This window comes from Anneissia japonica, unplaced genomic scaffold (assembly GCF_011630105.1).
Source record: "Anneissia japonica isolate Jap-2015-1 unplaced genomic scaffold, ASM1163010v1 scaffold288265_len830512_cov201, whole genome shotgun sequence".
NCBI lineage: Eukaryota > Metazoa > Echinodermata > Crinoidea > Comatulida > Comatulidae > Anneissia > Anneissia japonica.
In genome coordinates this window covers 85,115-99,621 of record NW_022752171.1, presented here as the reverse complement: position 1 = coordinate 99,621, position 14,507 = coordinate 85,115, and the positions used below count along the sequence as shown (strand labels likewise).

Below are 14,507 nucleotides of genomic sequence, written 5' to 3'. Positions count from 1 at the left end.
TTTTATTTTAATTACAAAAACAATATTAATATTAATAAAAAATATATAAATTTATTAATTATTATTATAACTTGTAATTTTTATTCTTCGTATATATTTGGGGGCTCTTCTGGAAAATACCACCTATTAATTATTATTAATTTTAGTTTTATTTTAAGAAAATGTTATCATTCATATAACATTCTAATATATTTTTTTTTGCGTGATTATTCTTCTTTCTGATGAGTGCTTGTGGGTTCCGAACATTTATTGGACAGGAACACCGTTCCTTTATGATATCCTCGCTTCCAGCTTCAGCAATCCGTATATTCTCCTTGTTTCAATGAATTTTGTTTTTCCTTTCAATTTCAATAAGTTTTTATATATTTTATGAAGGAAATAAATAAATATAATAATAAATAATAAAATTTAAAGAAATATATATAGATTACACTTACCTTTTTACTATCTACTTCGTGTTTAACCTCAGCTAAGACATTGTTGACGGAGTTAGGATCAGAAAATGTTACAAAACCAAATCCCCTAAAAAATGTAAAAAAAAAAACTGTTAAATATATAAAAAGTATACATTATTGTTTCTATAACATACATTTACTTTCAATTATTGCAAACGTAGGCAAGGAAGCAGAGAATTAAAAGAGACCATTGTAATAGGGCATTTAATCAGAAATACGCAACCAGGAAAATCTGATTTTAGAACACCATCACTGTTGTATCATAAACTAATTCCTCCATGGTTGTAGAATCAGAAGCTTCAATTTTTATAACAATAGGTTTACTAGAAATATGTAAAAATGTTTTATATGTATTTTCTGTAGCAATTAGACTAAGGGCCAGTAATGTTTTTTAACTTCAATAAGAAGTGTATTCAGGCTTACTAGATATAATTAAATGTATTTTGATAAATATGTATAATGTTAAGTAATAAAAAAGTCATTTTCTGTAATTTTATTACAACACAGGTTGCATCAGCTTTAAGTTGCAAATTTACAGATCATGTGATTATTTCCAGATCCAAGGAAGTTGTATAATGTTTTTCCAGGAAATGTTTGAATGTTCGTGTTAAAACATGAGGAAAAGAAGACAAGACAAAATAACAATGTATATTAATTTCAATCCTGTGTTTCACCAATAAATCTGCAAATTATATAACTATTTCTTTACAGCTTTTTGTGAGTTAATCGTTAAATAACCTTGATAATAAGATAGATGAATCTTCTGTAGCAAAGATAAAGACAGTTGTACGACATAAGAATATTGAGTCAATTAAAATACAAGAATCTAATAGGAATTGAGGTCATTTGTTGATACTATTGGCAGGGCATACAGAGTGTTCTACATATCTACGAGGAATTGTCTACGTGCTATAGTATACTACACCATCTACAATAATAACAAAGTTTCTCTTGCTAGAAAATTACAACACTCGTTTTCTATAGTCTCTTTTGGTTAGTAGAATAATTAACACCTGGTCTAAAATAATACCTTCTCTAGTTTAGAGTGTTGAAAGCAGCAAAGTAAAAAAGCTTCTATTGAGCCAATTTAGACCTTCTGAAGATCTTATTTACTCACTGAATTAAGAAATGATTGTGTTAAAGTGTACCGTGATTACATAAGCTAGATAGAAAGTGCCAAGTCGCATTCATCTCAGCTGATAGTTATTGTCCACTTAAAAACAAAACTATAACATTACAATAGTATTAGTATAGCTGTATATTTGCGGTTTAAAAAAAAGTTTCAATGCTAGGCTGACAGGCACAAATCCCATAAACAGGATTTTATCCTACAATCAATATATGAAAAGATTTTTTATTTATTTTTGTTTATTGCTAAAATCATTACTGTAGTTCCACTATAAATTTTATTGTTACTATTGGTTATGTCAGTTGTAAAAAAAAAGTTAATTATTAATCATTTCTACACTTACATATTTGTACAGGCTATTCTAGTATATTTGTATTTTTAGTGCAACAGTCTTTTTGGTGAAAGCATCTCCTAATGTACAGTACAATATTTTATTCCTCCCTGACAACTCCTGTTTAAAATATGATCATATACTGTATTTGAAATGCTATGTCATCATGTACACTTCCCTAAAGAAATAGTATTACAGTATTTAAAACTCCTCTCCCTAAAAACCTAATAACGAGAGACAGTTTACAGAACACTTTGGTAGTTTATATTCCACACTACAAGTGGGGCGAGAATGTACATCTTTTTATTATGTAAACAGATAAGAACGTTGATTTATAATAGGGGCAGGGAGGAGGTTACCTTAAGGAGAGCAAAAGTTATAAAAGAACTAATAGCTATTTTAAAAGAAAAGAGACAAGCAAGTAACATACTGTAGAAAAAAGAAGAGTAATTAATTAGGTGCCAAGAGACCTGGTTAGAAGGGAGAAGACTGAAAAAAAAGTGAATGGAAGAAATTAGAGAAATGTAGAACATTACAAAGAAGAGTGTGTAGAATAGGAGTGGATGAAGAGGATTTCCCCTCCAGTGGAGTTCATCTATCATAGTGAACTTTTAAAGCTTTTGGGATAGAGTTTTTGCAAATTTCTCAAATAAATCCTCATACTTTCGTACTTTTTGGTACACATTTACTTAAAACTAAGCCCTGTTAAATATGGAAGACAAAAGCTTATAATCAAAGCCTAATTATTGTTCTTGAATTGTTTATGTATATTATTTATAAACAAGCTTTTTTTACAACCTAGAAATTTGAACGTTCATTGTGATGCATTCTCAAAACCATAATTGATTCACTTTAAGTATTGACTTATTCATTAGAGCTTTGCTGCACCTAGTCAGCGTAGCAAATCACTATAAGTCCTTCACTTGGCTGTCTTACTTTGCAATGTACTTGTTTAATTCTCATTTACGATCGCAAGTTATATTAGACATTAATAAAGTTTGCACTAACATCATCAACACAATTGTTATCATGAAAGGTTTTCCATTTGTTGCTAGCTCTTGAATATATCAATGGAAGTTACACGGTATTTGAAAACCCTTTAAAAGTTATAACTAATAATGCATTAACGTACAAATTAAAATTTTATTATATTACTGAATCAATATACTTCATTAACTATAAAGCAGAGAAAATCCCCCAATTCCATACAAAAATGTTGAATATTTCTAGATTAATCAGTCCGAATTCACTATTGATTAAGTCTCTCAAATTAAAAGAAAAAAGTGAACATATTTAACTTTGATATTCAATGCAAATTCGATAAGATGCTATGCCATGGGCAGTTTGACACTAAGCTTCTATGCATGTCGAACAGTCAGTACAAGTGCTTGCCTCTGGGAATCTCTACATTATTTCATACCTAGCATTTTGTCTTCCTAGCGACCCAGTCATATATGATACTAGAATGACAATTAACTAGATTAACACTATTTATAATAAGTAATATTTTCTCCTTTATCTGGGAATTAATGTACTATTGAAGATGTACAGTACTGCTTGCCAAACATTTATCCTTAGAAATTCAAATAGCTCATATAAAAATATCAAGCTAGTTATTAACTTCCAACCCGAAACAGATAAAAAAAAGTTTTTGCTGATTTACTGATACTTTACTAGAAGAATAACCTTTAATAGAAATACAGCAAATGTATTATTTTACTCCTTGATAATGATAACATTTTTTTTTCAAGTTTTAACTTAGTAACTGAAACTATACAGAAAAGGCAATTTAAATATATGGAACTGATTTTTTTTTTTTTTAGCTTCACAAAGTAGTACATGAAATGTTTTTTTTCACATACAGTATACTTTTTATTGATGATCTTTGGCACATGTAGAGTATCTAAGTAAACATAAATCAAATAACAGTTTATGTGCAAAGGTGGCGTAGGATACAATTGAATATTTATGTGAATATTTATGTTCATTTTCAAAATTCTTCAAGCCTACTTAACAATACATCTATAATCAGTAGCTTTTACTTCTATACATCAACACACCTTTTCCCACGACTGACAAAACAAATACTGAACACATTGTGTACAAGGAGAGTCCTATGCTACCGTATGAAAAACCTTATTGAAAAGAGCTACAATACAAGTTCCTGTATTCAAGGATAGCCAGTACAAGTCTTAGTACCATTTACTGTTTCCTATTGCTTCGCACCGTTGTAGTACCAAGCAGTTCCTATAGTTTTCTAAATGTTATATCTCTGTCATTGCACTTTTAAATGGAAGGATTTGTTAGAGTTGAATGAACAAGGAAAATAGCTTGGACAATGTCTTGCCATTAAAACCACACTTGAATGACAAAAGCACCAGACTTCTTTGAAACTAATATATCATATTTCTTAATCACACTACATATAAATTATTCACTCCAAGATTGAAGTTCTACACTTCAATTCACATAAACTTCTACAAGACAGAACATGACTCAGTCGTCATGATTTCTCAGTGTGATGAAGATAGTGAATTATTAAAACATATAGTAGATAACAGAATTGACATTACAAGCAAGTTGAGTCTATGGAGCTTGCAACATGCTAAGTTGCATAGGTCACTGCCAAAACATCTAGAAGGATATAGCACAGTATAGTCAATGCAATCTTAATGATATAAGCCCTGCTGTCTGTTTTAAGCTTATAAAATTTGAAAAATTCATGTGTTATAATATTAGCTTCTATTCTAATTGAATAAATTAAAATTTGAAGACAAAAATTTTTCTTTCTAATTAACACAGATGCATAAATAATACTTGAACTTTAGCCTGAATAGACACTTTTAATTTTAATTTAGCTTTTTACTATTTGTATTTTGTTTTTTAATCAAAATCTGTGATATGTGATCAGACTCATGTGATCTGCTGCTATTGGATATGATGTATTACACATTTACTAGAATAAACAAAGCCAGTTTGAATAAACGTCAACTCAAATAAAAACCCCCTCCAGATTGTCGATGAGAATAAATCCCCCTAGAAAATAATAAAGCCTAAGGAGGGTTGTCTTCGTTTGTACCTTGAATGAATTCCCCTCCATCTCCAAATAAATTATTGTTAACCTGGAAACCAAAGCTATAATCATCATTCTACAATATAACACTTCTTGACAATAATTTGTGCTATGCTCTTTACACCAAGTGAAACGTAGGGTAGTTTATCAAATACAGTATTCTTCTTACAATTAGAAAAAATAAATGTCTCCCTTGAAAATCCCCTGACCATTAAATGCCCCAGTGTGCATTTAATAAATATGGTATGCAAATCACGTTGTTTATATTTAATCAGTTAAGTTTTCATCACTTTAAACAAAACAAAGATCGTTAAAACAAAGCGCAATTTTCATGACACAAAAGATCAGATTTATGTCACTACAGATATTCATTCGTCACATCATCCTCAGTCAAATTCATTAAAGCTATACACTCAGTTTTTGATGAACATCATTAATGAACCCCAGTAATCTAAGACTTACTAGCCTTAGGGATCTTCTTGAAAGTTCATCAGTCCTTCTGAGGACTAACATCTCGCATCAGAGCAGTTGCAATGCACTTTGTATCAGACAGGGCATCTCTTAATGAATTTGGATGATACTGTTGATTCACAAGGTATTGTGAATTAGAGCATACTATGTATAAATCTATACTAGGAAAAAAACTATTGGAATATTAATGTATCCAATGATAACTTTATACTCTCAAGCATATATTTTGAACAGTCTATGTGATATCATAAAATATCTTGAATTTATGAAGGCCCTACAAGATTATACGGTATAAACTGGATCTTACATAATTCCCCCAAGGTTCCACTGAACACATTCTAAGAAAAAGTGTACTTAGAAACATTACAGTTAGGCGTGCCCTTTTTGATACCTTATTTAGCAACAGTTTTTTTTAAGAACTTCAGAGGGTAAAAAAATAATCTTTCTTATGTAGCAAAATGGTTTTGCCACAAGCATCTAGGTGGAAGAGAAAAAAAATCATTTTATTTGTGAATGTAAACAGTGCAGTAATGCAATTTATAAATGCTTAAAATTTATATAATTAAGGAAGAATCAATATCTTATATTTGTTGATTTCAAGGAAGTGGAGGACGTTAAAATAAAAACAAATAAAAAATTTAACATTTAAACAAAATTCATTTCTATTTATTCGTGGCAGAGAGCGCACTTCAGTAACAGGAAAAAAATAAAATTTTATTTGTATTTGAAATCACCATTACTGGCTGTCAGAGCAAGTCAGAGTGTTTGCTACAAAGGTATTACCCTTGTACCTATAAAGACTATGCACTAGTTTGGGTCTGTGGCACTGTATATCATCAACATCTTGTATTTAAATTGTTTAAAGTGAAATATTCTTATAAATTATTTAGATTTCATAATTTTGTGGTTATTTATCATCGACTACCTGCCTAGAGAGCTATTTTGACAGTAATTTGTTGTACTCTATTAACCAGCCAGCTCTAACAAAGGCATATAATAATTTGTATACCCTATAGATTGTTATAAAATTTGAAAATTGAAGGTCATATATTAAAAATCTAGAAAATGAATAAAGCTATTAATCTTTATTCAATGTTACACTTTCTTAATGCAGAGCTCTACCACTCTATATACTTATTCAAAAAGGAAACTGAATAAATTGAATATGGTCAATAGTTTGGTAGACAGAAATTCATCTACAATACAGCACATTATAATTAATGATATTTAAATACATTTCAAAAAATCCAAAAAAAAACTATACAACCTATATTTTATTAAATGATTTATGAATTATTAATAAATGAATAACATTGACTACTACAGTAATACTATAGTACCAGGAGCACCAATTGTAAATGTCAGAAACGATCAGAAATTTTAAAATTTATTTTAAATACTCCACCTACTATCTACGGTAAACTAGAGTATCAGTTGTATTCCACTCATAAATTTGACATTTGGGCATTGGTAATTGTGGACAGTGTATCATATGGGTTCAAAGTTCAAAGAAATTCTTTGTGGTTCAATATATTTATAGTCGCCAAGTTACCTAATGATGTCGATATTGTACCGTTCCTGGTATATATATTCAATGGGAAAATACATGCCTGATAAGCAGTGTCTATATGATTGAAAATAGTTTATAGTCTAATTGTTTATGCCATTGTTTAAATATTTTAGTAACTGAATATTTTGTATTTCACTATTAGAGTGTTACATTAACAACAAGTAAACAGATTTAACAAAAAAACAAACTATTGGACAAAACCCTAAATAACCATCTGAAATTAATAGATGACATTTATACAAAATTAAAAGACTTTTAATTAGAATGTAATATCAAATAGACAGATGTTCTATTTTTACTTAAAAGCCTCAATAATAAATGATACACATATTTACTGACCTTTTATAACAAAGAAATCTTAAATGAAATTTTAATTATTTATCTGATAAGAAATCTTAATTATTTATTTGATAATATTTAATTGAAAGAAAATATTGATTTTGTTAGTAATATTGATAGATCCAAATTAAATTGAAGCTTGAATAATACATCGGACACACTGACAGACTTTTAAAAAATGATGACTTCATTAAAAAATTCTGTATTGATTTAAAATAAAAATGGTATAATATTTGAATTATATTTTATACGGGTATATATTGCACATTTGGGCAATTCAACCCACTATCCTACGTCTAATTTAACATACAAGTTTGTCTTCAGGGTAGTAGCCTAGTGCTGGGTGAATTCAGCTGACCTTTTAAAAATTATTTCCGAAAATGGTAAAGCTTTGAAATGAAGTGGGACGTTTTTGATAAATTGGCGCCACTTAATATGCGATACAATGCGTAGATATTAAACATTTAACAGCTCTCAAATCATAAAGAATATTTCCAACTGTAGCCATGGCCACGTAAAAAAATATAGAGGGCAGGCATCAAGCAGACAAGCACAGATGTGGCGTTAATGTCTATCAAAACCCGAGCACAATGTAATGCTTACTCACTGCAGTGTCAGATGTCTTTTTTTGTAGCTGTACACTGTGAGTTATATTAAAAAATAGATTACTGTGTTTGAGTTATGTCACATGTCCAATATTTATCATATTCCTAGAAAACATGTGTTCTTTATTGATTCAACAAGGGCCAAGCTTGGCCAGCAACCTCTTGGCTGTAGCTTTTGGTGCAAAACAAAACCAGTTAATAAAGAAGTCTATACTGAATGTAACATTAAAAACCAAATTTTGTGATAGTGAATATTTGGGAAACTACGCTTTATTAATTCTAAGAACATCAAAAAGTACATTGGTAGATTCCAGAAATTTACGACATACTTAAATTTGTATAATAGTAATACTATTGAATTTGAAATAGAATTATATGATATTGATGGACTTTTAAAATGAGTTGAACCAAGTGTATAGGAGCATATCAAATGGTAATGTTTGAATAAGTTATTGACTAGGTGCATAAACCTTGATATTGTAATTTGTTTATCAATGGTAGAGTGAAAATTCATCTGAAAATTGACAACGATTACAGAGACTATAACACCACGCCACAGTAACCTAGTTATCTTTGCTGCTATGGAAACTTAAAAATTTAAAAGAAATAATAGTACAATTAGGTGCGGCTATAATTTTAAAATGACGAATCCATAAACAAAGTACAACTTGAAGAAACGTCATTTAAATCGCCATACTGTATGTGTTGAGATACCACATTTGAATTATAAAATTTAATATCTTAATTACATATTTTGCCAATTAAAAATTAGAGGATGAAAAAAAAAAAAACACTTTTCACACTAATTACTAGTTTATCTGACGCATTAAAAATACAGCAGATCCTATATTCTTAGAATAGGCCTGATATTGGCTTATAATCCATTTAGTAACTTTTGTCATAACAAGCTTGTAATTTATCAATTATCAAAAACAGTTTCATATATTTTATTGGAAGCTGACCATAATTTATTTGATTTGGTCTATTTGATGAGCCCTTCATGTATTTGTAATCAATTCTTGAAAAATGTTCTGGATTTTCAATCTGCAGTATCTAATAATATAGTTTTGAAAAATCACAAAAAAAATAAAACATTGAATTAGCTTTAATTTAAAAGGATAACGTTAGTTATTAACACCCAGTAGACTGTAAAGACTGCAACAGATATGTTTTCATTAATTTACTGACCTTTTGATATGAAAATCCTTTAATTGATTAACAATTTAAAGGTCTATGTAAAACAATACATGAACAGTATATTTTATGTCTGTTACTTGCCAGGAATTGTTTACCTCATTTTAATTTTTGATTGAAAAAAGCTAATAACTTGATTAAAAATATTTAACATTGAAAGTACTTTGGACATAATATGTGTCAACCCTAGAAATTGTGATTAAATACATTAATTTGAGTTTTGGTTCTTTCTGTTTTCTGATAATACGCAATTGAAGAAATTTTTATTTAAATTCTATGCAAATGCGTATAGTCAAGCATTTCGAAACAAAAATCTTAAATATCAGCCCTCCCCCACTTCTATACGTGCTTCGCAAAGTAGCATGGCCTTACCCAAAATTGTTGGTCCTATTTTAGAGCTTTCAAAGTTTGCCAATGTTACTATTATTAGAAGTATTTTCTAATAGTGAGGTTTCATTCAGAGTACAATTATAAACAATAAGATCATGGTCAACACCATTGGATGGTTTTCAGAATTCTAAAACACAGTCATCTGTCTGTTAACAAGGCCATAGGAAGGATGTCTATGTGGGATAAAACAGGGAAAACCCAACACATATAAGGTGATATCTGATCAGTGCAAGATCCAGGATTTTAAATAATTTAAACTTCAACTCATTTCTGTTGCGGACTGAGAACTAAAGTAACTGTTGTTAGTGTGCCACCTATCGGTGTATCTTTTTGATGACCATCTTAGAATACAGAAAGCTTGCTGCGAAATGTGTGTAAGTTTGAGTTCCAGAATTAAAGTTATTTACACTTGTTTAAAACCCAAGTGTATTATTTACTTCTTGTTCAGAAATCATTCAAGAAGTTAACAGTGGTGACGAGGAGGTTTTCATTGAAGAACATAATTTGTTTATATGTATAAGAGTTTGATGAAAATCTAAAGGTAACAACAATAAATAATTTTGCATTTTTACACGCACTGTGAAATTTTCTGTAAATATATCTCAAGATTTTAAAACTTTCTCTCAAGAATAATGTTCCTCTTGAGATAACCTGACAAAGAATTAATATAAATTATAACCTATATTCATAAATAGTCTGCGTAAATTTCTAAAGCTTTATGACCTAATAATGATATGTTAAATACGGAACCAATAATATGCAGTTGATATGATATTCTATATGCAAATTTGTTTTGTATTTTTGAGTTTGAAGGTTAAATATGAAATGTTCTTGCATATAGGCTGAGTGATATGTTTACAGAAAATAGATTTCTACAAAGTGCAGACTATAATCATCAATTCTTATGCAAGATAATACACATACATTTTTGCATTGTCAGTTTCAGATACAAATTTGATTATTTTTTCTATTACTTACCTTGATCGTTTGGTTATAGGATCTCGCATAATTACACATTCACTGATATCTCCGTATTTGGCAAAGTAGTCCCTAAGCTTATCTAATAAAAAAGTAAACAAAGGATGAAATCTTTCAAGTATTTTTTTATAATAATCAATGTGATTAGTTTATCTGTTCTCCAGACATGAAAAACAGAGTATTGTTATCTACTCAAGAGGCTTTTAACTGGGTAGAACTTCTCAAAATTTTTATGATTGTGTGACCAAAGTTGAAAATATCAAGTATAACTTGAATGGACATATGGTGTTTAAAATAATTTGTGGCATTATATGATATGAAGCTGTTACTACAGAGTACACAACGTGAATATTAGAATTATAAACACTATTTCAAAATTTACAGCTGGCACTGTATAAATTGCAATGCAATTTTACATATTACAATACATTTGTTTTCATTCAAGGATACGCTGTTTATTACTATGTATCTAAATTTCTGTGTATTTAGTAGATTATGCCTCAAATATGTAGAAAATACATCCATATGTGTATCATGGTATAAATGCTGATGTTTATAATAATTCAATAGCAAAGATTCTCTTGATAAACAAGCATTGCTCAGAACCTGTTAAAATTATATCTTCTTAATCTAAATATATTGACAACTGATATCATGATTGTACAGTGACAGAATATGAAATAAAATACTGACATATCATCTGTGTGCTGGTACCACAGCAGTTTTCGTAGTCAATATTCGCTTGATTTAACAGACTACAATTCTCGACTGTTTATACCAACCCAAGCATAGCCGTTAAGTATGATTCAATTGAAAAATATTCCGTTTCCTTCGAGGCCTAGGGTAAACACCAATAGAAGGAATTTACGTGCACTTGTAGTTTGTGGTTAAACGCCAAAGCTTATGCTTACCTGTGGTAGTTGTCCAACTAAGTCCGCCTATAAACATCTTACTGAAATGCAAAGAGTTATCAGAATCAGACATGTTTACAGTTGAAAGATACAAGACAAATTTCAAGGAATGAGAAATGTAACCATCAACCTTTGCGATCAACACACAAATGTAATGCAAGCTATTGTTTATGTGATGAACCTAGCCATTGGCTGAGCCCAGCTGATCGTCTTAGCGCCGGTGTCTTATTCGCTCACTGACAATCGTTTGGCTATGGAGTAAGAATAGAAAATACTTAAGCAAGTATATCCAAGCAGAGATCAAAGCTTGTTTAGATCGAAAACTTACCCGGGATCGTGTGAATCTGAGCCCCCTAAATTCTGTTGGCCATCAGCCGCCATTCTTACTACGCTACTAATATTCCTGAAACTAAATAAAGAACCTGGCTAAGCAGCGACTATCCGTCTGCACGTGTTGGTGAATCTGTGGTTTAACTACAGCTTCTAACCCGGTGCTACCGACGTGGGTGGTTCCCATCGGCGAATTCACTGGTCCAGAAAGACGCCAAAGAATATGATTGATGGACCGTAACGACTTTTGATTGGTCAATAGCCTGGTAACCTGGAACGCTCAGCAAAGTAGTGACTGACGTCAGCGCAGCTAAATCTTCCGGTATCCTAAACCGAAGTCGCCCATTGACTTCGCGCCAAATTCGATGTTTACTTTTCTATGCAAAATAATATAGTTGAACTTTGTTCAGATTTGCTTGTAAAGACAACTCTAATAACATCGAAAAACGTTTCATCCTTTGTCTGTTATTATAATTTTGGCAAACTCCGCACCCTCTTCCTGTAAACACACCCATCATTAGGATTAGGCCTGTCAAGAGACAGGAAATTCAAATATGGTTTGTGTAATTTTAAAATGGTTGTCTATGTCGCTTTGTTTGAATATTTGGCCAAAAAGCCAAGTCTCTCTGGGAGTTTGCTTCTTTATTTTAAGACATACCGCAAACTTAATTCAAGTAAGCCTATTCAAAAGAAGACTAGGCCTACTGTAAGTGGGCCTATCTAGGCCTAGCTCTATAATTGAAAACTACTACTGAAAAAGCACTTCCGAAAATTATCGTATCCCGGTGTTTTGGGGTTTTTTTTTTTATTTTTTTTATTTTATTTTAGTTGATTCTATTGAGGCAGCATAGACCTATATTAGAATAACCCCTAAGCTAATTATCGAAGCCATGAATGAATTCAATAATTCTAAGTGTGTAAATAATGTCGAAGTTTATGTTTAATAGAATGTCGACGGAAGACATTAGGCCTAAGAATTGATCTTCATCTGGTCGGAGCCGACAGACGCTCCGTGATTTCCAATTAATTGGAACTACTATGGTGCAAAGATCACAATATGATAATAATGAATTATAAGTAGTAAGAACATGAATTAAATTATCTTGTGATTATTATACGATACATACAACAATCGACGGAAATAAACAATGCTGTCGTTTTATTTTATGTTAATTATCAGTCATGATAGGTTCATCAACTTAAATTTTTGATATAAATAATCTCTGTAAAATATGATGTAAAAATTCAAGACACACAATTGATGATAATGGATATAATGATAGTTTTAATTAATATAATTGCTGACACGGTATCGACTAATGGTCCTGGCCTATCTTAAAACTAGCAATTAAACATCATCTTCACCAGATGATAACCATGTGGATAAAATGCAAAATAAATAGTACAATTCTTGTGAACTTATCACATTCGACATAAACCCGTAATAGTCTAGTAAGGATCATGTTGTTAACAATGAGTATCCAACGCAAAAAGGATTTTTTTTTTCACAACTGAAATAGCTGCACGGTTTACAAACATATTTTTATTGCTTCTGAGATATAATTGGGAGTGTAAATTATCAAATAGCAGTAGCGGAATGACGGCAGCAATATGCCATATTTTCATAGGCTGGTATGATAAAATGTGATGTGATTTTAGCATATTGGATCTTTAATATTTTTACGTTCGTCATGTAAGTTTGTAGTAGTCTTAATTTTATGATCGATGAGGGCGCACGTGTAGTTTGGTTGGAGAGAAAAGCGAATATATTTAGAATCGGCAAATACTGTAATAGTCATAAATTAAAGATTTCAGATTCCTCCATCCCCGGGGAACACCCTTATGCTGCGTGCAAAAATGTTGCTCACGCGTATGTTATGTGAACTTTGCACGTGTTTTGCAACAATTGCCAATTACGTCACTCACATTGCCATTGGTGAGGCCTTTAGACTTTAACTTCAATTTGATAAATTCAATTGCATACAATAATGTCTGTCTCTTATACACATCTAGATGTGTATAAGAGACAGATTTCTGGCTGTTTACTTAGGTTTACTTTTTAACTGTTGCTTATCAAATTTGTATCTCTACTGAGATCCAGCCATTGTTTCCTACAGCATTGTTTTTCAGTATTATGACATTTAATTTATATATATATATATATATATATATTATATTATATTACATTATATTACATAACATACATTACATTATATTACATTACATTACATTTCATTATATTATATTATATTATATTCCTCAACTTTCTTCTACAATAGTTTGTGTCGATTTTCATCAAAAGCAGACACGGGCATGCGGCCACGTGGATCCATCAATCTACGTTTAGTGTCAACGCACTGTATGAGGCCTATATTGATTTATCTGATTTCCAGTGTGCTATATAATGCGATAGGCCTAATGATTAAAAACATTTGCGTTGCGCAATATAGAGGACGGAAGGCACCATAGTGACACGATAACTACCAACTGTTTATGCATTAAAGAATATAAATTTGAAATTCTTAAATATTTATGCGTTATGTAGAATGTTGAGTCCCACTGTTGTTTTATAGGATAGAAAGACCTCTCTTAGTCATATGACCCATATCTAAGCCTATATGAAAATGTGTGTCAAATTAGTCAGTGGGTAGAACTCGAGTTGTATTTGCTGCGACAACCATAAAATATGCGGCATTTCTTTGATGATAAAAATAACAATACACCGAAGCAA

The 14,507-nt window shown here is 30.6% G+C and overlaps 1 protein-coding gene across 10 annotated transcripts in view; it reads right to left on the bottom strand.

Moving 5' to 3' along the window:
- LOC117122145 (RNA-binding protein Musashi homolog 2-like) overlaps window positions 1-11,980 on the bottom strand; it is a 108,567-nt gene extending 96,587 nt beyond the window's left edge. For 3 of the 10 annotated variants that reach the window (XM_033267636.1, XM_033267633.1, XM_033267634.1), the window contains exons 1-4: window positions 11,775-11,975; window positions 11,447-11,487; window positions 10,536-10,617; window positions 438-522 (exon numbers count right to left, since the gene is read on the bottom strand). In XM_033267636.1, the coding sequence (XP_033123527.1) occupies window positions 438-522; window positions 10,536-10,617; window positions 11,447-11,487; window positions 11,775-11,827 (261 nt within the window). In that variant the 5' untranslated portion in view covers window positions 11,828-11,975. Of the gene's footprint in view, window positions 1-437; window positions 523-10,535; window positions 10,618-11,446; window positions 11,488-11,774 lie in introns of all 10 variants that reach the window. The other 7 variants (XM_033267639.1, XM_033267643.1, XM_033267637.1 and 4 more) reach the window with 5 other exon arrangements.
- Window positions 11,981-14,507: the final 2,527 nt, after the last annotated feature.